Raw genomic sequence first — 22,783 nt, forward strand, 5'->3', positions numbered from 1 at the left:
AGCGCAAACACCAAGAGCAGAAGCCTAGAGATCATCAAATGAAAACCAGAGAAACAGAGAGTGTCTTATATCTCAGTGTTCTTCATCGGCTAACGAATAAGGACTTGTGGTTTAAATTTGATAGAACTGGTTCAATATTAAGAATTATCGTTGTAATGAGGAAGTTAAAAGTTCGAGAAAGCAAATATCATTCATCTTGTGGTATCAAAATCGTTAAAATACGTACTCGTTGGTTGTCACCAACTGCCAATATTTTCAATGACGGTGAAGCATATGAGCTAACAAGCCGCCTCCCGGCTACCTCATTTGATTAGAGCGCTGGACTGTTGTGCGGGAGGTCGAGGTCGATGGTTTGAGCCCCGGCCGGACCAATACTCAAGGTCTTAAAATAACTGAGGAGAATGCGCTACCTTCCTATAATATCAAGAAATGGATAGACATTCTAGTCTTCTCGGATAAGGACGAAAAAACCGTAGGTCCCGTCTCCTGCATCTAATAATTAGTTAATTTGGTTAGACAGGGGACGTTAAAGAACCCAGTCACGAGATTACTGTGATGTGGTCTGGCCTGTTTACTGGGAATTGGGGGGAGGAGGCATCTTCAAATAGGTTTCCTTCGATTGTTTGTAAACTGCTGATGCAGTCCGGCCAAAGTCCCCCGAAAGGTGTCGTAATGCGCATTTGATCATATCCACATGTTAATTTGCGCAATATAAATATTGAATTATTATTCTAATCAGAGAATGTTTAGAAATACATTTGATAATAAAAATTAACGGTAAAAAACTAATAATAATATGCTTTCTCGAACTTTTAACTTCCTCATTACAACGATAAAAAAGGTTCCAGTAGTATTCTTTACTTGGACAAGGCCACGTAACTGTTCGAAATTTTTCTTGGGTGTTTCGGTAGAGGAGTTTCTTCGAACTTTCATCACATAATTCAAAGAAAAAGGCCGTGTACGCATCAATTGATAGAAATTTGATTTGAAAATCTTGCCATATTCCTCGGCAATTCTAAACAAAAATCGTTTACTTCATCACTATGGATAATCGTTTACAGAAAAATTAACACTTAAATCGAAAATGAAACTCTAAAGAATTGCAAAAAAAGAAAAAAAGAAAAGAAAAGAAAGAAAAAAAAGTAATGCCGGCCATTTAGTCTTGAAAGACTTATTCACAAGTGTATTTTCGTGGTTTTTTTTCAATGGATCCAGGATTTCAGAAATCTCGAGGAAATGTATGATTAAAAGGGGGTAAGTTTCTCAAGAAACTGTGGTGCTTTGCCGGCGGTGGAGTATAACAAGATAATTTGGTGTTATCAACTGAGTCGATAATGTAACTTGAGGGTCTCAGTGAGGGGAAGGGGAGGTCACGTTGACGGTTGACGGTGTCAAGTAAGCCCTTTTGACGGTTGACGGTTAAATTTTAGGTCATTTGACGGTTGATTTTTTGGAATGCCGTTTATAAAACGAACTGAACGCGCGAATTTGGCTGTAATTATTCATAATGACGCGTTTGTACAGAACTGTCAATTTATAACACTTTTTATTCATAAATGACTAACGTTTTATGACACCGGAAGTGTTTCCACACCGGAAGTCAGTTCTGTCGCTAACCAGTTTTACTCGCGACTAGAAGTTTTAGGACTTACATAAATGTATTTTTGTGATAAACAGCAGAACTTGACCTCAGCTAAGGCAATCGTTTAGTTCTTAATCAAGAATATCTGAGATATTTGACGGCTAACGTTGGCCTGCTTATTTGTAAAAATATTGCGTTTTGACGGTTGACGGTTAATATTTTGGCCATTTGACGGTTGATGGTTGCCTGCTAACCCCATCGAGACCCTCTAAACTGGCCTACTTTAAGAGTTTTTGAGTTTTAGCCCTTCATCAAAGCGAATGGAGTGGGTTGAAAGTGTGTCTATGTGCAAAAAATTGAGCTATCGGTGGGATCATTCTAACGAGAAAAACAAGAATAAATTAGTTGAATGCTGATTAATTGAGTGCCGATTTGAAAGTTTTTTTCGTTTTCGCCATTTTTACGTTGAGCCGGGAATGGGTCGAGTTGGTTAGCGCAGAGCATGATGGTGCGACTTTAGGGGACGCCATATTATCAGAATTTACGGTTTGGGAGATACAAAATGGTTAAAATAGCGAATTGCTGTGTGCCTGAGTGCACTAATAACTGGAGAAACTCTCCCAAATTGAGCTTCCACAGTCTTCCAAGCGATCCAAAAGTGCTAAGAATGTACGAGAAGCTCATACGAAACAAAAATCTCAAGAAAAATTCTTCTAGTACTCGCATCTGTGGCGCACAAAAGGGTTGAAGTACGGATCGTAATACGACCAGGAACAACTTCATTGCAAGCTGAAAATGAAAATATTGAAGACTCTGGATGCCCTAACGATGCCACGACAAACAGTGTAGCTATGGACGTCCAAGATGAAAAATGTAGAGATCAGTGCACTCAAACAGACTGTTCACACGAGTCAGAATCTCTAAAGCAAGAAATCTTAGTTCTCAAAGAAAAGTTAACGTCCCTTGAGGCAAACATTAACGAACTGAACACTAAACCAAAGTTTGAATTGAGTGAGCACAAAGATAAAGATGATGACATTGCCTTTTATACCGGCTTTCCCAACTATGATACATTTTTGTTATGTTTTGGCCTTTTGAAGGAGAAAACTACACACTTATGCTACAAGAACCATGATGAAACTGAATATCCTTCAGAATACAGGAAGCCAGGCAGTGTATGGTATTGACTGCTGCACTTGATGAACATTCGTTTTCTTTCTTTCCATACACATCCTTTACAAATTTAACCGTTCCTGAACAGTAGTGAGCTCTTGTTTTCATTTCTTTGGAATGCTCCATTTACAAGGTTTTGATGTACAGGGAAATCCACTTTCTGTGGTTGTGCTAGCAGCTTTCTTACATGCATCTTCCATAGCAAATAAAGTAGCAGCTAGGTGATTGCACCATCCATCATTTCCTGAGGGGCATGGGCAGACAGCTTGTTTAACTTGTGAACTTGCATTTATTGTCATTTTGACAGTGTAGATGTTTTTATTCTTGTCAGCTTGCTTGTCATAAGATGACTTTACTTGGCTCTTGACGTAAAACAGTTCACCTTCCTGTTTAATATAAATTCCTTCCACTTTTCCTGATTTATAAAAATTGTATCCCGTGACAATTGGTTTTTTAACAGATAATTGTTTTTTAAACTCAACATCGTTGATTAAAAACTTCCAAATTTGGGGATAGCCAACATTCAGCTTCAAGTTGATTCCTACAAGTTTTGTGGTTTTCTGAACTGCCATAAGCTGTGTAGAATAATGAGGGAGATTGAAGTGTCTAACAACTGGTTTGGATGTGTCCTTGCCCTTCCTTTCTACGTCACAAAGGTATTCTCGGAGTTGGTCCCCTAGTTGTCTCCCTGTTTCTCCAATTTATAGTTGTTTTTAAATAAGTGAAAGTTATGTAGTAGATGACATTGGTGGACAAGCTCTTGAAGTGATCAGTACTCTTAATGGATAGCTTGGGTCTTTTCGTGCAGATTACATGATTATGTGTTTTCCGCTGTGCCATAGACTTAGGTGTTCGATTGTATCGTTGAATATTCGATAAACAGACAGGGATGAAAAACGTCTGCCCATGCGTGGCGTGAGCCTGTAGATGTTGTCGTTAGCGAGCTATTCAATCATTTGATCAGTGAAATGTCGGCGCAAATTAAACTGTGTCTTCGTAGTTATATTTTGCCTTTCAAACTGGAATGTAGGGATGCTATTTGAAAACAACTTCTGTAAACTCGTCGAGATGTTGAACGAATTATTTTGGGGAAGTGTTTATTTGCTTGCTCTAGAGCCAACAACAGTCAGTACTCAGTAAGGAAACACATTTTAAGCTTAATTTCTTTGAGTATAATTTACCTCTATTTTAGATTATAAACTAAGAGTAAAATTGATAGAAGGTAAATAATACCATGCTTTGGTAATAAAGGTGAATCTCAAAGAAAAATGGAACTTTTTATCAAGGCAAAGCGAAAGCACACCCATCCTACAAGGTGTTAATGATAGAAGAAATTGAAAATGCTACCCGATGCAAAGCTACAACACAAGTTACAAATTGCATTACATATCGCTTTTGCTGGAACTTGACATTCATTACAGTCCCAAGAGTATATAGTGGTATTGGAAATTAGTTATTTCCATATAGCACGAGAGAAGCTCCTATGAATGCTGCCACATGAAATCCATTCACGGTTCTCGAGGATGTACTATCAAAAAGAAAAATTCCTGGGGAAGTTGGAATAAGTACAATAGTGTTGGAACTCAAATGAAAACAGAAGTTGGAATTGCTTCAGGATAAATGCTGACAGGGAGCTCAGGACCCATAGTGGTTTGGCTGATGATATTGTTCAATGCTTTAGGGACTTACAGAGGTGGTAGCACACCAAGGGTTTGAGGAGAGTTTTGTGTGATTGAATCATAGATCCTGTTGCCTAGTAAGATTCCTTGAACAATTATCCAGTCCACTCAGGCCTGACTCAGTGGACTGCTTATTACAGAAGTATCCTCATTTGACGAATAAAACAATTTGCTAACCAAAAAGGCAGTAAGTGTGCATGAGTTGCTTCCTGTTCTGCTCAGAAAGAACCAGAAAGTAACATTGCTATGTTATGTGGTTGGATGTTGACTGTTTTTTTGTTTTTCTTTTTGTTTTTTTTTTTTTTAAGAAAAACTTTCTTTTAAAAAATGCAATAGATTTATCTAGCAACCTTTGCATGAAAGGGTTCCCCAAATCTCCACAAAAATAGTGGGTTAATAAGGGGAAAGGAAGGGTGGGTGAAGGGTGTTAAAAGTGTGAAATAATGAAAATGAAATGTTAGTTGTTCAGTCGGGAATTTGCACTGAGGGACCTACAAACTGCAAGGAAGTTGTGTTAATCAGAAGGCGGCATTAAAATAAAAATGATCATTACTTCCATCGGGCACTAGCATTGAGGGTCCACACTTGCACACTTATTTTATTTTCCTATATATCTACAAGATATTCTTTTGAGATATCAAATTTTGGATGTACAGGGAAGAAAGAAAGCGAGATATCAACCAGGGAGCAAGTGGTGTAACACCTGTGAAAAAAAATTTTACCAAAGTGCCAAAGGAGACTGAGGTATGGTGAGAACAGGTGGATTTCATTGCGAACATTGAGGGTCCACACTTCCACATTTTTTTATTTTCTTATATCCCTACAAGATATTCTACAAGATATTCCTTTGACCTGCCTGATAGTGCCAGGTCAAATTTTTCTTATCTTAATATAATTACATTGGAAATAAAATGAAAATGAAGAAATATAACATAAAAAGACAAAAATATACAAGAAAATAAAAGAAAAATGAAAGATTTTCATTGTAAAAGAGAAAAAGTCCTAGAGTTTCTAAGTTTACAAACAATAATGTAAAACTGGTTCAATTAGGTTCAACTTAGCTGTGTTTGAATTTTAGCATTGTCACATCAGGCTCCATATAAGAATTTTTAGTCTCCATAAAATTGGAAAGAGCCCTTTTTGTTTGTTTTTTCTTTTCAGGATTTCTCTGACAAATTTGTTTATTCATTGTTTTTATATTCAAACTGCTAGGCAGCCACTTCAAGGCAGTACAAAAATTTAATGATAATAATAAGGAAGGCTAGAATTAAATAGGATGAGATAGTCATAATTAGAGCAAAAGAAATTAGGAAGATGAGTAACAGGTTGGTTAGTTTTAAAAGTAGGTGGTAAAAGGAATAGAAGAGGTTAGGTATAGGGAGCCAAAAAAGTTTTGAGTTAAAAAAGAATTTAGACTGAATATTTTGATTGATATAATGGGGGGTGGGAGTTTAGGATGGGTTGGTCTCAGTTGGTATTGATTGACAATTGGTTTAATTAAGGTAAATGATTGATCAAAATTACCAGTGTCTGTCTTGAATTTGAATAGTGATAATAACAGACACAAAAGTAAATTCCAAAATAATTTGATGCTATGAAAACTTAACTAAGCTATTTTGACAACACAGTAAATAATGGAACTATTGCAAGATAAAAATAAGAGAAAAATACCCTCTCTCCGATAGTAGCTTACTTAAAATAGAGCAAGTTTACCTACGTAAAATTAACAGTAATTTGTTTTGAAAAAATAGATATTTAACGTGGTTAAAAAATAAATGGTTTATCGTTTCGTAATTTTTCCAATCTTAAAGAGCTACTTTCCTAGATGTAAATCAAAACAAATTCTATTTCACAAGCGTTACACCACTTGCTCCCTGGTTGATATCTCGCTTTCTTCCTTCCCTGTATGTCCAAAATTTCGAAAAGGCCTACAGAAATTAAGTTTAATTGATTGGAATGTCGGTCGTAAAACGGCGACGAGCAGCGATTATCTTGCTTTCCGATCGTTCGACGATAAGTAAACAAACTGGAGTTTCTTCAGGCAAGTTCACAGCTCTTGCCAAACCAGGTGGCAGGGGCTTAGAATTGCCGTAACAAGCTTCTTTACTGCCCCTTGTTTCACCGGCGAACCAACGTTTTGCTTGAACGGACGAAAAAGTGACCAGAAAAAGCCAACACAACACTGTAAACATTGCCGCAAATTGAGCCAGTTCGCAACCATATTGAAACTTTGCACAAAAGACCGTTTTTCGGTGCGAGAACAATTTTTGTGCAATTTGTATACCCTCTCAATTTTTTTAATTTCTTGTCTTCTTTTCAAAAGTGAGAGTCAACACCTTATCTTTTTCACGGCTTCCTCATTTTTTAAACTTTTGTAACGGCTGTTCATTTCCCTGCAATATTTAGTCAGTTTAAATAGGTGCGCGTCTGAGCCCGCGTTTCATACCGCAGGTCTTTGGCATATGCGCAGACGTTTTTCATCACTGGGCGATAAACACCGATAAACACGCTTGTTTGGGCAGAGTCGAGTCAGAGGAAGTGTCAGTGAGGAGTGGCAGCCTTGCTTTCACCTTAATAAGAAAAGTGGGTGTATATCAACATGAAAAAATAACTGTTTTGGTTCGATCTGTTTAGCAATCGAACCAAAATTTGTTACTCAATGTTCCGTAGCAAGCGATCCACCTGCCAAGGTAAGCAACTCGCTGGTGAGTTTTCACATCGAACTGGCTCGCACTCGCCGCCCATTTTCCTTTTGTCTCAAAGTAAACCAGAGGAATAAGTTGTAAGTATGCGTAGATGAAACAGTTAGAATTACGGGAATTATTACGCAGACGAAATTACAAGACTAGAATTAAGATGAAAAGAGTTTGATGTTGTGCAACTTCCGCGTAGAGCTTAAGTGAGCATAATAGCTGAATCTATCGATGAAATGATTCGTTTGGCCGAGTTTAAAGTGATGTGGCGTAAAGTATACTACTAATTGCAAGCTTACTAATGTTGCTAGAACGATGAATTATATCTTATTTTAGCCTTATGTCGAAATAATATGGTTCTAAGCCTGTTCGTACGCTTTCAGCGAGTTTGCTCCAGCTATTTCCTCCATAGCGTCTCTGCAAAATGGTTAAAAAAGCGAATTGCTGTGTGCCTGAGTGCACTAATAACTGGAGAAACTCTCCCAAATTGAGCTTCCACAGTCTTCCAAGCGATCCAAAAGTGCTAAGAATGTACGAGAAGCTCATACGGAACAAAAATCTCAAGAAAAATTCTTCTAGTACTCGCATCTGTGGCGCACAAAAGAGTAAAATTAAATTAAATTTAATTTAATGAAAAGAGTTTGATGTTGTGCAACTTCCGCGTGGAGCTTAAGTGAGCATAATAGGCGAATCTATCGATGAAATGATTCGTTTGGCCGAGTTTAAAGTGATGTGGCATAAAGTAGACTACTAATTGCAAGCTTACTAATGTTGCTAGAACGATGAATTATATCTTATTTTAGCCTTATGTCGAAATAATATGGTTCTAAGCCTGTTCGTACGCTTTCAGCGAGTTTGCTCCAGCTATTTCCTCCATAGCGTCTCAGCAAAATGGTTATAATTTGGTATTGCGTTTACATACCCACGCCTGGAAAAGTTTCCAGGAAAGAGTACCATATCACCCCATACATTAATTATACATTCCACTTCTTTGTCTTACACGACAAAACTTTAGAAACAAAGACTACTAGTCTGAATGCACAGTTAATGTATGGGGTTGTATGGTACTCTTGCCAATTTTCCAAGCCAGGGCTCCAAGCCCATCTTTTAAACTAGACGCATAGCTGCTTGAACTCAGGTTTTCAATATCACACATCTGACTTTATCTTTAGGGGACTGCCATCGTTACTGTCGTCACGTAATTTGGTCATTGCTGGTCACGAACAAGTCAACTTGTGTTTTTTTTTGTCTACTGGAGTGTAATGAATGTTGTTATGGTACTAGACAACAATCAAAATAATATTAACATATAGGAGTAGGTTCCTTAAATTTCAACCTTTGCCATCTGTAAGACTTTTCAATGACTTTGTAGGCCAGCCAAGTGTTAGAATATTGAAGGACCACTTTTGGAAAGCTTTGCTCAAGCAATTTTAAAATTATTTAAAATTATTTCTCAGATTTGAAAATCGCTAAAGAAAAAGCATTGCAAAAATCAACCCCTAGTCCTCAAATTCAAGTACTGTCAAGGCATTGAATATTTTACTATTAAATTCAAGCATCTTCGAGGACTTTCAAGACTTTTACGAACCCTGAGTAGGTAATTTATTTGCCTTTATCTGCAAGGAGAAGGGAATTTTTTATCTATTATAGGTGCCAAGTCATCATAGTTTGTTGCCAAATGTTCACGCAAGGGGAGTGGTCAGAAATCAGTAGATTGAAGCATTATTACTGCTCAATAATTCATGTTGTTTTTAGCAGGAAAATATCTGAATATTGAATATTACTGAGGGCTACAACAAGAGAAGCAGTGCTATTTACAGTTTTAGTATATTAAATTAGAGGCATTTGACTTTCATTGAATATCAAGAGGGAATACACATATTTTGACCTTTTTGTGGGTTTAAAAATACATGTCATACAAAAAACTGAAAACCGTATCAAAACCCTTGTGCATTCACTATTGTTTCCTACAAGATTTTCGAGAATTGATTTGCTGTCAACTGAATCAGACAATATTCCTTCACAGTAATCACTTTTAGGATCTAAACTTAATTCAGTTCCACAAACATCAACAGTTTTTGGCAAATCATTTTATAGTAAATACTTGTTTAAAGATGAATTTTCTTATAATCTTTTGCCATACTGAATAACATTAGATAAGGGATTTGAATTCCAATAACTACATGATTTTATTACGGGGTGGCAGAGTGAATAGACAGCAACAGCATAACTCACATCGAACTTTCTGGTTGTACAGGCATCGACAAAATTGTTGCAACTTTCAGGTATAAGTGATTGAAAGGCTCTATCTATGGAGGTACAGTACTGATATCCTTCTATTGTAGTTTCTTGATGAATAGTACCAATGTAGCTCTCACTGTCTTGAAGTTCATAATCAGTCTCTAACATATAAAAATGTGGGTAACTCTGTCTGCATTAAAAATGATTTCTGGTCAACTGAGACCAACATGAATAGAACTGATTTCCAATACTCATTATTGACACGAGATCATTAGCAGAATTGATTCCTTGTTTGTTATTGTAAATCAAAGAGCAAAAACTCATTGCAACATATTGTTCATGAATTTTGTCTAAGTATCAATTCATTAGCTTGACTATATGGTACCATTATTGTTTTGCTAGGGTCAAGGTACATTGGAGTAGGACCAGGATTTTTCACAACATCTGAACTCAGTTGAAATTTACAACAGTTTGATGCGTGTGTCTGACTCTTATAAAGACACAGGGGTCTATTACAAGAAAACATTGATAAATACCACCTTGCCCTATACTTCAATCTCATTATCCTCTGATATACCCTCACTGAACAATTCAATAAATACTTCTTATCATGTTTTGTAACTTTATTTAATCTTACCGTCTTCGTATTAAGCTTACACAATATTCTTTGTAACTCTTTTAACCTTCACATAACGACGTAGCCAAGAGGACTTCGGTATGCCTGGACGAATACGCTCATAAACAAATTCCTTCAGTTTTCTGCCCTTTCTTCTGAGACGTTTCAGAGTAGCTTCTGGTATTCTACTGGGTTCTTGATGACGTCTAAGTACACGGTTGTGTTTACATGTTAACATAATATGACAACTCGTTTGATATAGTAGGTTTCGCTTAATATTTCTCGATAAAAGGGTCACTCGTAAAGGATCGCTCGTAAAGTTCGCGGAACGACCCGTTCCCAAATCGCTCCACAACTTTTAGTGCGGTTCTACCGCGAACGGTGTGTGACCTTGTATATACATTGGGCGCAATAGCCATCAAATTTCTTTCGGGTACATCAAATGGCTGTCCACGAGGGCAGCCATTTGCTTTCTTGCTCTAAACTAAGCGCTCTAGGGTTCATTCTACGCGCGCGCTTACATTTTACGCATGCGTTGTAGTGGGACTGCGTTTTGTGACCGAACGCAAAAAAAAAAAAAAAAAAAAAACCCAGCAGAATTTATACCTCGGACGTTTCCTTCGGAAATAAGGCCGAGTAAAATACGACTAAATACAGGAATGGCTCTGACCTGTAATTGGCAACCTCCTTCCCAGGGTCTCTCATCTTCCCGCCCCCTGGAGCGAGCGAGGAGAAACCCTGGTTTAGGCTGGTCACGTGTTTAGACAGCAAAAAAATTCCTTTGGGACGAGTCGTTTGTTTGCTCGATTTTTGCCTCATATCCTTTGTCATCTTCAAATCGACGCTATCGTTGTTCAGGTCGCCATGTTTTATAGCAGCCTTCAAGTCGCTATATCTTGGAGTTGGTATTGTAACCTTAATTTAAAACCCAAACAAGTCCTGTGTTTAAAAGCGATATATTCGGGCAGAGATGTTGTGGCCGTTTTTAATACCGACGGGATACGGTAAATCTTTGATTTTTCATCTTCTTCCAGAAGTTAAACAGTCAACGACCTGTACCTTCCTTGTCATTTCATCCAGTTGTTTATGTTGTTTCGCCTTTGAATACCTTTATTAAAGATTAAGTAAGAACGAAAATCTCACTTAGCTGCCCCTCCCTCAAACCGCTAATTTGAAATCTCCTAAAATCTGGGAGACACGTGACCAGCCTAAACCAGGGTTGGAGGATAAAAAATAGTAAAAGTTAACAAGTTACATCTTAACTCCTTACTTGTGAAGTATTGTTTAATCGTGTGTCTCGAAGCGGAACAATGAAATATCAGTGTGAGTGAAAACACCGATATGTCAAACAACAAATGGCTACTTACATAATGAAGGGAAGACAGAGCCTTTCTTGTTCAGCTAGGTCGTTCAGCGATATTCCGGCGATGACTAAGTCATCCGCTGACTAGTTTCGCTGACTAAACTCGCGTAGTCGCTTAGTCGGTGTGCAAGTCTCAGTTCAGGTGGACGACCAGAGACTGGAGCCATTCCTGTATTTCACCCCCATAGGAATGGCTCTAGCTTATGCGTTTAATAATTTTTTTTCCGTTTTGGCTAAATAATTTCTAAACTCAGCTAAAATTGAAAGCGCTTTTTATTAGGTTCTTCTAAAGTTGATCATTGAATGCTTGTAAATGAAGCCCTCTTAAATTAAACAGGGCCATGTAGAGTCTAAGTTTTAAAATAATGCAGCAACTGCATGTCACGTTTCGAAAATCACGCAATGTTACAAGTGTGCAGGAAAGTAGAAGTCGTGCCAGGCAAAAACTGAGGTCACGCCTGAACCGACTACAGTAAATGAGTTTAGACAGCGAAACTAGTCAGCGGATGACTTAGTCGTCGCCGGCTCGCTAAACGACCTTGCTGAACAAGAAGGCTCTGATAATTGTTCAAGCTTCACTCGTTTGAAATCTTTTGGTTGAAATTTTAGTTGCTAAATAAATAAATGTTTCACTCGCCATGGCAAATGTTAAGTAGCAGAATAGTTTCCATTCTAACAAATTTCAAAGACAAATAGAACTCGCTTTGGGCATCAAAGTGGGACCAACAATTGCTTCATGGTAAAATATGTTTTTAAGAAAATCAAGTTGTTTATCAATTTTGAACACGGACAAAGGCAGCGATCGCGCTCAACTTGCGCAACAAGCTGTCAGGGAAGTTACTACGACTTGGCATGTTGTTGATAAGCACAGTACTCAGAAACTGACATAACAGATTGGAAGGTGTGTTTTTTTTGTTGGTTAGACGAAGGCGAATAATTAATTTCTTTTGTTTTATTCCCCCTAGCTTCGGAGGTTTGCTCGAAAATAGTCACGGTCAATTAGGGGTTTTTCCCTTACTTTGTGAAATTAGGCTGACAGGGCAAACAATTTGGTTTAAGTGCTCTGAAATTTTAGAACATTGAATCTCGAGCATTCCAAAATGCATTTGTCAGTGGTAAAGTGTTCAATTCCCAGAATTTACAAAACAAAGGTAAAAATTTTATTAAAGGCTGATAGTTTCTAAAGAAATTGTTTGGGGCTACGTTGGTGGGGGTAACGAAATAATTTGAATATATCAACAAAGTTGAAAAAGTAAAATGACCACCGTTTTGGTCAGAAGTTCTTTTCAGACTAATGACCAACCAGGCACTTTTAAATGCGCTCGTGCACGATGCAAAACTTGTCCTTTCATTCACAACACAGAAAATATCGGGACCCAAACGAACCATTAAGATCACCGATCACTTCACGTGCACCTCCTCCAATTTAATCTATTGCATCACTTGCACTTATTGCAAAAAGATTTACATCGGCGAAACAGGCAGGAGACTAGGGGACCGTTTCCGAGAACACCTTCGCGACGTGGAGAGGAATGACAAGGACACATCGAAACCAGTCGCTAGACATTTTAATTTACCTAATCATTCTAAGCAACACATGGCAATCTGCGGTCTTTCCTTACACTTAGGTAGCACGGAAAGCCGGAAAACTCTAGAACAAAAGCTCATCTTTCAAACCGGCCGTTCAAATCCCACAGGTATCAACGAACGCTTTTCATTCCACCAATTTATCTCGTGTTTTTCGCGTTGCCATGTCCCCACCAATCATGTAGCTCCATTTTCTGCCTTTAAAAACACACACAACCCACAGTTCCTGTGGCCATTTTATCATTTCAACTTTGCTGATATATTCAAATTAGAAAAATTTTATTATCGTTGAAAGTAAACAACGCCCTATAAGGTGTTGACAGTTCCTGATCATGTACGTCTAGCTATTTTGAGAAAACGCAAATATGATTTGCAAGATGTCTTTCTCGAAAATACATGTCATAAGCTTTTTCGGTTTCCAATAAGTAATGTTTCTTTATTAGAACGCAAGTATCTACAAAGTTATTGAAGCACGACAACAAAGGTTTATAGAAATCCATCTCGGTTTTAGGTCTTCGTGGTCACAAAACTGCTTATGGTTCATCTTCAAGAAGCTTTGCTGGAGAGCTTAATCGTCGCGATCAGCTTTACACCAACGGATAAACTGGAGCCTGGGTAAGGTATTTGATTTGTTGTTTACGAACAAAATATTGAACCGACATGTTTCGGTGATTTCAGACTGTCCGCAAAGGGTTGAGCTCTGCGTATCTATACTACCTTTCTCTTTTCTCTTTATCAATAAAAACTAACTGAATCAGTGATAAGAAAAGGGGAATAAGGAATGCTTGAGTTTAGATTTAAGTTCGAGTTCGAGCGGTTGAATTCGATTAACTTTCGGGTTAAATTTAAAAATTCAGTTCAAGACCACCCCCAGAAGCGGCCAAATAAGTATTTGCCCCGTTCCCTAGCAAGGGGCACTCTGATTTGTACAGTGAAAATACCTCACTCAACAAAAATTCGATCGTGTACAGCCTCAAATCAAGAAACTATTTGGAGACAAACACTGAGTGTTCAGGAGCGCAAACTGCAGTAACACCGTTGGTGAAACCACCGAGTAAGCACAAATCTCGATCCTCAGCAAGGGTATTTTCTGTTACAGCATAAAGCTGGATCGACTGGAACGCTATAAGATTCGAAACAAGAACAGAAAGATATAGCCTTGAATTTGAAATGGCGAAAGATTAAGAAAGAAATTGTTCGCACTCGCGCAGTTCAGCCCTAAGGCGGGAGAAAAAATTTTAATGAAGACCCTTCAACGCCTGCAAACCAAAATAATTAAAGAAAGAGAGAAAGAAACTAAGAAGTCATGAGATATTTCTCAGAACAAAGAATGTAAATTCTGATCAAAAGTGATATTTATAGGCTAAGGTAGTGTTGACTCTAAAACTAGGCTCGACTCCACCGTTTTCTGGAGTCTTAGATCCTTCCGAGAAAGAGTGGCCAGCTGGACGCATGACTAGCAGACCTTGTCCGGCACTGGTGGTGCTTTTCGGCGAGACACGGTCGATAGTCAAAATATATCGGTCGAGATTATCGACTATCGACCGAGTGTCGATCGAGCGTCGACCGACATATCGGTCGAGTATCGACCAACTGTACAGTAAACACGATCGACTTCGCTTATGAGTGAAAGTTGTGACTGTTCATCATTAACGCGCGCATTCTGTCGAAAGGATACACGGCGGCCGAACGTCTGCACATGTACGAACGTTGTTATGGGTAAGTGGTGTCAGTGCTATTAACCGCCGATTAGCTCAACGGACAGAGCGCCGGACTGTTGAGATCACTGTGTGGTGGATGTCCTCCCCTGGAGTGGGATGGGTGGGTACTGGGCCTGCAGTAATTGGCGCAAGCTGTTGCTGGGTCCCTGCCTGTCGGCGAAGCTAATAAATTAAATTTAATTAATTAATGAAACTAGGCTGTCAGAAAAAAGTTGTCTTACACGAATTACAAAGAACCACATAGGCTAGTAGGTCGATGTGTTAAAAGCGTATAACTTTTTTGCTAAAGCTCAAATAGAATGACTAGTCAAATACCCGTACTTGAGTAAGCTTTGTGTTCGAAAGGTATTCAGTTCTCCTTTTCTCTTCTTTCGTTTACTTTTGCAGGAGCGTTTCAATTGTCTTTGGCTTATTTTTGCGAGATAGCGGTTATTTCTTCTGTTTCCTTTGAAATTTGGCGCGGGAAATCGGTGTTCGATCTTCCAAAAGTGATCCCCTCACGCAAGCCAGACGTGACAATCGCTGTGTTGTCGAAAGGGCGCGCGTGGGAAAGTGTTGTTTCCATGCCTAAAGATGCTGAAATAATCAATGGCTTTCAGGTAGCTTAGATTTAAAAAAGGAGGCCAATCACGTTTTAATATTCCAAAATATATACTGCTCTTGTGGATTTAAATTCATCATAATATATCCAAAGCTCTAAAATAGACCGATTCAAGGTTAATGGTAGCCATCTTGCCGGGGGCGCAAAAACATTGGGGCGAGCGCGCGGCCAAACTGCTCAAACACACAGCAATAGTGCGTAAACAAGATGAATGTCTCTTTTCTCTCCGAATATTCAGTCATCTTTTTTAATTGTATAGCTTTGAGCTTGCACTTGTATATAAACAGGACCGTATTAAGTGTAATTCACAACTATTTGTCCTATTCGATGTCGAGACAAGATGAGGAAACACTCGAATACGAAGACTTTGTTCACTGAACCGTTCCGTCGCTTAAGGACTTTAAGCGCTTCGTGGATTGAAGCAAACTGGTTAAAAAAAAAAAAAAACAGCTAGTTGCGGGAGCGTTTGGTGCTTATGAACTTAAAGTACCAATAAAGTTCTCACAAGAGGAAATCAAGAAGAAACTGAAAAAAGTACCAAAATAGACTGAAAAAACACAAGATTGACACTGACCCAAATACACTTAGAAACGACGCGTGGCAAGAAAATGTTCAAGAATGGCCCCAAATAGACGATGGTATTCCTTTTAGCTACATTCTGAATGTCAAAGTAGTAGATATTGAGTACATCGGGAAGTTTAAGGACCAGAAAGCCTATTCATATTGGCACCTACCTTGTGCTGGCCTGTCTGAGGAAGTAGCTGATTCTATTGAATCGTGGGCCTGTTACAGTTGCCTTGGTGATATCGCATATGTTGATGATGCATCTGACAGTGACAGTGAGTTGAACATTAATTATATAGCGAGCAGTTCTTGCAACGTTGTTGACTTGGCACACAATCTCACTACTGCAGTAGACAGTCGTACCATCTACTAGTAACTTAAATCTAGATGACAATCTGAACCTGTGTAGTGTATGCTATCTGTTCTGTTTGTAAAAAGGCTGTTCATGCTTGGTGCAGTAATCATGAAGACATTACAAGTTCAACTGATTTAGTGTTTAAAAGCTGTTCCCAATGAATTACAAAACAAACACACAGTTAAGTAAGTGTATCCATTTATTCATAACTTTTAATGCATAAGTATAAATAAAAACACTCAAAATGTAATAATTCCAGCATGGAAATCTGATGAACATTTTTGTATTTACTATACTATAGTATATATTTTTGTATATACTGTACTATACTATACTATACTATCTCTCTTTTCCCATGCTAAGTTAAATTTGTTTTAATAAAAATAGTTTTTTGGTGTTGTTTTTAACTTAAGTGTTATTACAGCTATCACTGGACTTGAAAGAATAACATAGAGTCATTTTCCACAAAACATGAAAGGCTTGTATATAATTTACAATTTTACTCTACTGAAAACCAATCCACTTCATACTGTACAGAGTTACTCTCCTAGAGAGGTAAGTAGATTACACAAGGCACAACATACTCGAACAATATCATCTACTAGAGGTAATAAGGTGATTGGTAGTTCATGTTTCAGTATGCGAGACAGTCTGATTCGACCAATGGCCTGTTCAACATATATTCGTACATTCGCAATGTTTGATGTTTTCCTCACGTCTGATGGCAACATCTGCATTGAAGCTGCACAACTTGGTGGTATGCATAATGTTGCCATGGACATCATGAGATCCTCTTTGATTTTGAAGCCTCGATCAGCCATAACCTCATCATAAGGCTCGATGAGATTAAAAAAACCACAGGTTCTGACTATATAAGCATCTGATGCTCTCCCCCCATAGCTTGGTGACACATGAAATAGCACCTGTAGGTGTGATGGCCACCAATACTTTACATATGTAGTGATGCTTATACTCGCTCCAAAGTGCAGCAGCAAGGTTTAAACCACTGGGTGTCTCAGTAAAGCATTCAAAACAATCTATGATACACCTAACCTTTGGGTAAAGTTTCTTGAAACATGCTGGCCGAATGCTCTTGACTTGCTGTTTGCTAGGCCATATAATCAAGACAGACAGCTCTTTACACATGAGTTTAATCTATGTTATAAAAACACTACTGACAGTAGCTGATGACACCATAAATCTAAATGCAAGATCTTCATTTATCAGGCCAAGTTTTAGTTTCATTAAAGTTAACAAAAACTGTTGCTGAAAGTCCAATTTCCTTCCCGGACCTGGACGATTTATCGGTACATCTTGCTTTGGCTGCTCTCTCGTGGTTTGTTTTGGTCCGCACCAATATTGCATATGTTGCGCTTTTGAAATTAAATGATCGAAGATACATTTAAACACTTTTGTCGATGGTAGACCCGTAAATGTTTTTACATCTGCTTCTCTAGTTATCTGTTCGAAGCGCATTGGCTCTCTAAAATCGAAATCTTCATCGTCGCTTTCATCAGTATCATCCTCGTGTTGACTTGTCAGCTTGGTGTTATCTTCGCGCTCATCTTCGCTTGTCTCCCACTCTCTAACGTTTCGTTTTTTAGGTGAATTTCTCTTCAAAAAGTCACTAACTGTTAGAAACAATAATGGATAGTCAGTTTTCGGGTTGTCTGGCGTCCTCTTGCCCTCAGGAACATGATTTGAACAGACGAATGTTCCTTGCGCGCCTGGCTGTGGATTGAAGGTATCATCGCTACGACTTTTGCGGACTTGTTTCAGCCACAACTCGGCTAACTTTGGCTGTATTGGCCACTTATGAAACTTGAGTGTCTCCACATGTGCTCGTACTGTATAGAGGTCAGGGGAACGCTTATCATTGTCGCAAAATCCAACAGAACAGCGAGCGTGATTTCGCATTTTAATGTATTCTCCATGTGTTGGCCGCGCGCTCGCCCCAATGTTTTTGCGCCCCCGCAGAATGGCGACCATTAACCTTGCATCGGTCTATTGGGGGAGTTGCCGTCACGCTCGCTACCTTCGACGAAATTAAATGTTAACATGAAGTTCATAATTTCTTCTTTTGCAGGTAACCTTAACTCGTTTCTCCTATGGAGTTTGTAAGCAATCCGCAGGTGGAAATTAGATTTCGCAAAACAAGGCCTTTCCCACGTGTTGTCAATTCGTTCAATCGTCTCCAAAATGTATTTATGGGAATACTACCTTCCTCAAGAAGAGGTTAGTATCCATTATGCCGAGTCCTAGTTTCAGAATTTACCTTCTTATTTTAGAGAGAGGAGTAAGCAACTAGAAGGAGAGGGGAGGAAAGGGTGTTTTTTATTCGTTTGATCCTATCAAGTTAAATGATAGGAATCAAGCAGTAGTCGGTTGCCTTCATGTTCGCCACATATGTTGAAAATCTAGAGAAAATTGATCTGTGTGTTCTAATAATGTTAGGAGAGAAGTAAGTTCCATCGAGCATTTCTGCTGGACAAAATATCATTTTAATGCTAAAATTTATGATCTTTCTTCCCGAAAGGAAAGGACACGTTTCTTGTAAAAACTATTTTAGTATCGGGCGAAGTGATTGATAAAACCTAATTCATAAAATCAATTATGTTTTATTATTTATATTTCCTACAAATTGTGACGAACATGAGGAGGATAACCTGCATATGTTTCAAAGGAAACTAATTCCTGTGATAATTACGAACCCGGTTTTCCTCTTTGTGAATTAGGGCTTGAGCTGCTCACTTTTATGTTCATTAAGTTAACAATATGAAAACTGACGTCGTGCGTATCGTCTTTGTGTATCCACATTCCAAGTCAGTTAAGATGCGTACACTATTGCTTTCAATCAAAAGAGGCTTTATTTGACAGTATCAAGTAACATTTTTATTTTTTCTCTATTACTTATTAGTAGCATATAACGTTGAAGCTACCTGGAAGGCTGAGAAAAACCCAACTTTTTTGGCTCAAGCCAAAGAGAATCAAGGATCAGTAAACTTGTATCCTAACGAAGAAAGTGGGTCGCATGCACAGAAAAGGGATGCTGACTGCTCACAAAATGATTCCATCACCGAGTCCCAAAGTGGCACGAAAGCCATCGGAAGGGATGACGATATGCCGTCACAACTGGCCCGTGCTAAATTAGCCGACCATGATCGATTGAACCCAAAAAAGGTATTTTCCTCGCAAGCTTTAAACAGTGCTGTTCAAGAACTGAACAAGGCTATGGATTATCACCAAAATGACAACATTGTTAATGCCCGGAAAATTATAAAACGGCTTTTCGAAAATATGTCGAGAAATCAAGCATGGTTTAAGTTTTCGACTAAGTATGCCTTGCATGTACTACTTCGTGGAAGAGAAATCTTTCTGGAGGAGGGCGTAAGTTGCTCGATAAAACACGGAACTTTACTTCTGGATTCAAGTACGCGTGGAGCACCGCTTTACTTCGGATTACTGAACGTCTTGGCAGCATTTGCATTGCTGATTTCAGAGTTTGAGATCGCCGAAAAAACGTTTGACCTGCTGATCAAACTTCATGGGCAGTCAAGCACTACAAGTCTATCGGAAGACCTTGGTGCTACTCATAACAACAAGGGGTGTGTTCTCCTGGTTTTTGGCCATTTACGGGAGGCAGAAAAAGCGTTTGAAACTTCACTTGGGTACTTTGGTAACTCAAACAGATCTTCAGTCGCTAAACAAGTTTTTGTCGTAAAAAGCAACATGAGTCGCCTAAATCTGGATTTTAAAAAGTATCGTCGAGCCCTTGAGCTACAAATGGAATTGGTAGAGAAATGCGAAGCCACAGAAATGAAGGATCTACCATATGCATTTGAAACGGTATTCACAGTAATGAATAATCAAGCCGTGTTGCATACTACTCTTGAAAACTTCAGCGGAGCAGAACATGCTTTGAGATGGCTAATAACCTATTGTAAAGATAGGAAGAGAAAAGACTCAGAATATCTTGTAAATTTCCTTCATCTGCATCTTTCTGAAGTGCTTCTACTTCACGGAAAATCCAAGGAGGCTAATGAAGTGTTCAGTATTGAAACCTTGAAAACATTCGAGGACATTGTGAACAGATTTGAAGATCTTTACTTTAATGTTGGACTGGAGGCCCTTGAAAAGTTAATAGAGCTCTTCGTCCGTAGAGGAAAGATGAAAGCTGCCCTTCAGCACGTACAAACATCTGTGAAAATCCTGAAAATTGTGTTTGGACCTGACCATTTTAACATTGCTTCCCTGTTGTGCAAACAGGGCAAAATTTTGAGTCTTATGGGAGAAGTTTCTCAAGCCACTAAAATGTTCAAATTTTCCATCGAAATCCTGCGAAAAATCTTTGGCGAGAAGAATCCTCTCCTCCTCAAGTGCTATATGTCTCTTGGTTATATGAAATGGAGAATTAATCAAGAAGAGTCCCACCTTTTCTTTCAAAGAGCCACTGAGAACATAGAGGGCATTTACCAAGTGTCATTTGTGAATGAGTTGGCAATGAAGTACCTGGAAATGATTCGAGATTTCAAAACCCTTCAAAGACCGAGTACATCTGAAGATAGACTAGAAGGTCTAGTTGCAGAGTATGGGATGGCAGTGGCCTTCTTATTAAATCACCACAGCAACCGTCACTTAACAGAATGCAGAGCCGATAGAAAACTTACCACTGTGAAGAACACGGAAGGACAGGTTTCAGAGTCGATAGTTTCTTTGAGATATTCATCCGATTTCATTAAGAGTGGACAAAAGTTTCTCTGTCTTGGAATGACAAATGAAGCTGCCGTCTTTTTCCGACAAGCAGAGTTGCAATGTGGAGTACATGTAATCCACAGTAAACCTGGCCTGAGTGTCGCCCGCCTATACAGTTTATTCCTAAAGGAAAAGTTTGGAGGTCACGGATTCCTGAAGCATGACCATGGTTTAAGAAAATTTCTGAAAGACCTCACCAATGTCATAGAAGAAAGTGGTGCTCAAAGTATCGTCAAAAGAACCCAAACAGTTGAATCGACGATGAAGTTTGACTTTCAGCCAAACATGAGGCTTGTGCTGGTCTTACTTCTTTTGTTCGCTTTAGAACTGAAAATGATCGAAACAACCTTTGCAGCGTACGATTTATACTCCAGACTTTTTCAAAATGAAACCGATTTTCCATTTTTGCTTCTCGATGGAATTCAAGTCTATGCTTCAAAAGTCGTAATCACCTGTAATGGGGAGACAGCAGTTCAAGACATCCTCATTTCATCTGAAATTGGTCCGAAAGAAACCAACGCAGAACCCTCATCTACCGACACAGATGGACAGCTATTCCGCAGCTTGGCTTACAAGGAGAATGCACCCAGAAATGCTTTCTTGGTGACTGGCAGATCACCGGTCCTTCTAGATATAGGTGACCTCAATGCCGCGAAGGAAAAGATCTCACTTGCAGTTCTAGATTGTTTTCAAATGAAATGTCTGGAAGGTGAAGCCAAGGGCAGCGCAACTCAAGTTATCGTTGATTTGACCCCAACAACGAGATGCGGTAATCACGATATCTTGTCAACTTACCAACAAATCGAACTATTGCCCCTATGTTTATCAGCATATCCGAACGATGAAATAGCTCACAATGAGACCATCTTTGAGATGGATACAGCGATACGTCAGAGGGTTACACAGAGGACATTTGGAGATAAGCAAACGAGCTCTTTTTTGTTCAACAAAACTGCACTCAGTCTTCTCAGGCGTAATGACCCAGGAAAACTGTCTTCAATGGTACTACTGAATGACAACCTTTCCTTGACGGTTCGTGATCCTGAAAGGGTACGACTGACATTGTCACGTAGCGATAAAGGGCTCACACAAAGAATTCAGCACGTCACAGCCAAAGCATCACCTATTCCCTTGGAATGCTCGAATAATAGGCGACAGGCTTCTCTGACTGACGCTTGCGTTTTGCCAGACGTTAACCCCTCAGAAAAGCGATATCAGGTACCAAGCCAGAGGACAACTTTGTCAGAGGTCCCCTTAAACGACTTGACCGCGCTTGGTTGTAACAGTGACAGTCTCATAGACGAGTGCCAAGTAACTGGAAAGTCGTCTCCACTTCACTGCGAGGAAGATGTGAGTAAAAGTACTAGTTAGAGAATCATCATTTGTGGACTTTTTTTTCCTTTTTTTGTGAGAGTACAATTCTTTCTCTCAATCCCAATGTCTTTGCTATTCTCTCCCTAGTTCGCGTACGTGAAAGTTAACAAAATAAAACTATATCCTTGCCGTTTTCAAGAAATGCGTGAGGCAGGTTGTCATGATACGTGAACTTAACAAAGTTTTTTAGATAATTACAACGTTCAATCGTATTTTATCGCGACGTAGAGTCAAACCATCAAATTTATTGATAGCGATGTTTCACTGCTCTACTGCTAGTCTTAGGCAACGAGGACGAAAGTTTACGTGTCGCACAGTTTCTTTCTGAGAATTTGAGTTTGCTTAGTGTTCAACTGCTGTAGTTTGTACTTATTACCCTCTGAAGACGAACACAAATTTAGCGCTCTTTGTTAAGAAGTTGAAGCCATAGAAGAAAAAGAAGAGCTGGATAGAGTTTATTTCAAAAAAGGGCTGGAACGTTC

At 38.9% G+C, this 22,783-nt stretch overlaps 1 protein-coding gene and 1 pseudogene across 3 annotated transcripts in view; one reads left to right on the forward strand and one right to left on the reverse strand.

Moving 5' to 3' along the window:
• The window catches only part of LOC111340075 (uncharacterized), a 47,580-nt gene that overhangs the window by 2,298 nt on the left and 22,499 nt on the right, over window positions 1–22,783 (forward strand). Inside the window, exons 4-7 of one of the 3 annotated variants that reach the window (XM_088740692.1) lie at window positions 13,446–13,549; window positions 15,043–15,254; window positions 18,262–18,410; window positions 19,093–22,277. In XM_088740692.1, the coding sequence (XP_088596818.1) occupies window positions 18,284–18,410; window positions 19,093–22,277 (3,312 nt within the window). In that variant the 5' untranslated portion in view covers window positions 13,446–13,549; window positions 15,043–15,254; window positions 18,262–18,283. Of the gene's footprint in view, window positions 1–6,909; window positions 7,125–13,445; window positions 13,550–15,042; window positions 15,255–18,261; window positions 18,411–19,092; window positions 22,278–22,783 lie in introns of those variants that run through there. The other 2 variants (XM_088740693.1, XR_015993875.1) reach the window with 2 other exon arrangements.
• LOC111340067 (uncharacterized) lies at window positions 16,322–18,231 on the reverse strand (annotated as a pseudogene).

Source organism: Stylophora pistillata, chromosome 12, assembly GCF_964205215.1.
Source record: "Stylophora pistillata chromosome 12, jaStyPist1.2, whole genome shotgun sequence".
Classification (NCBI taxonomy): domain Eukaryota; kingdom Metazoa; phylum Cnidaria; class Anthozoa; order Scleractinia; family Pocilloporidae; genus Stylophora; species Stylophora pistillata.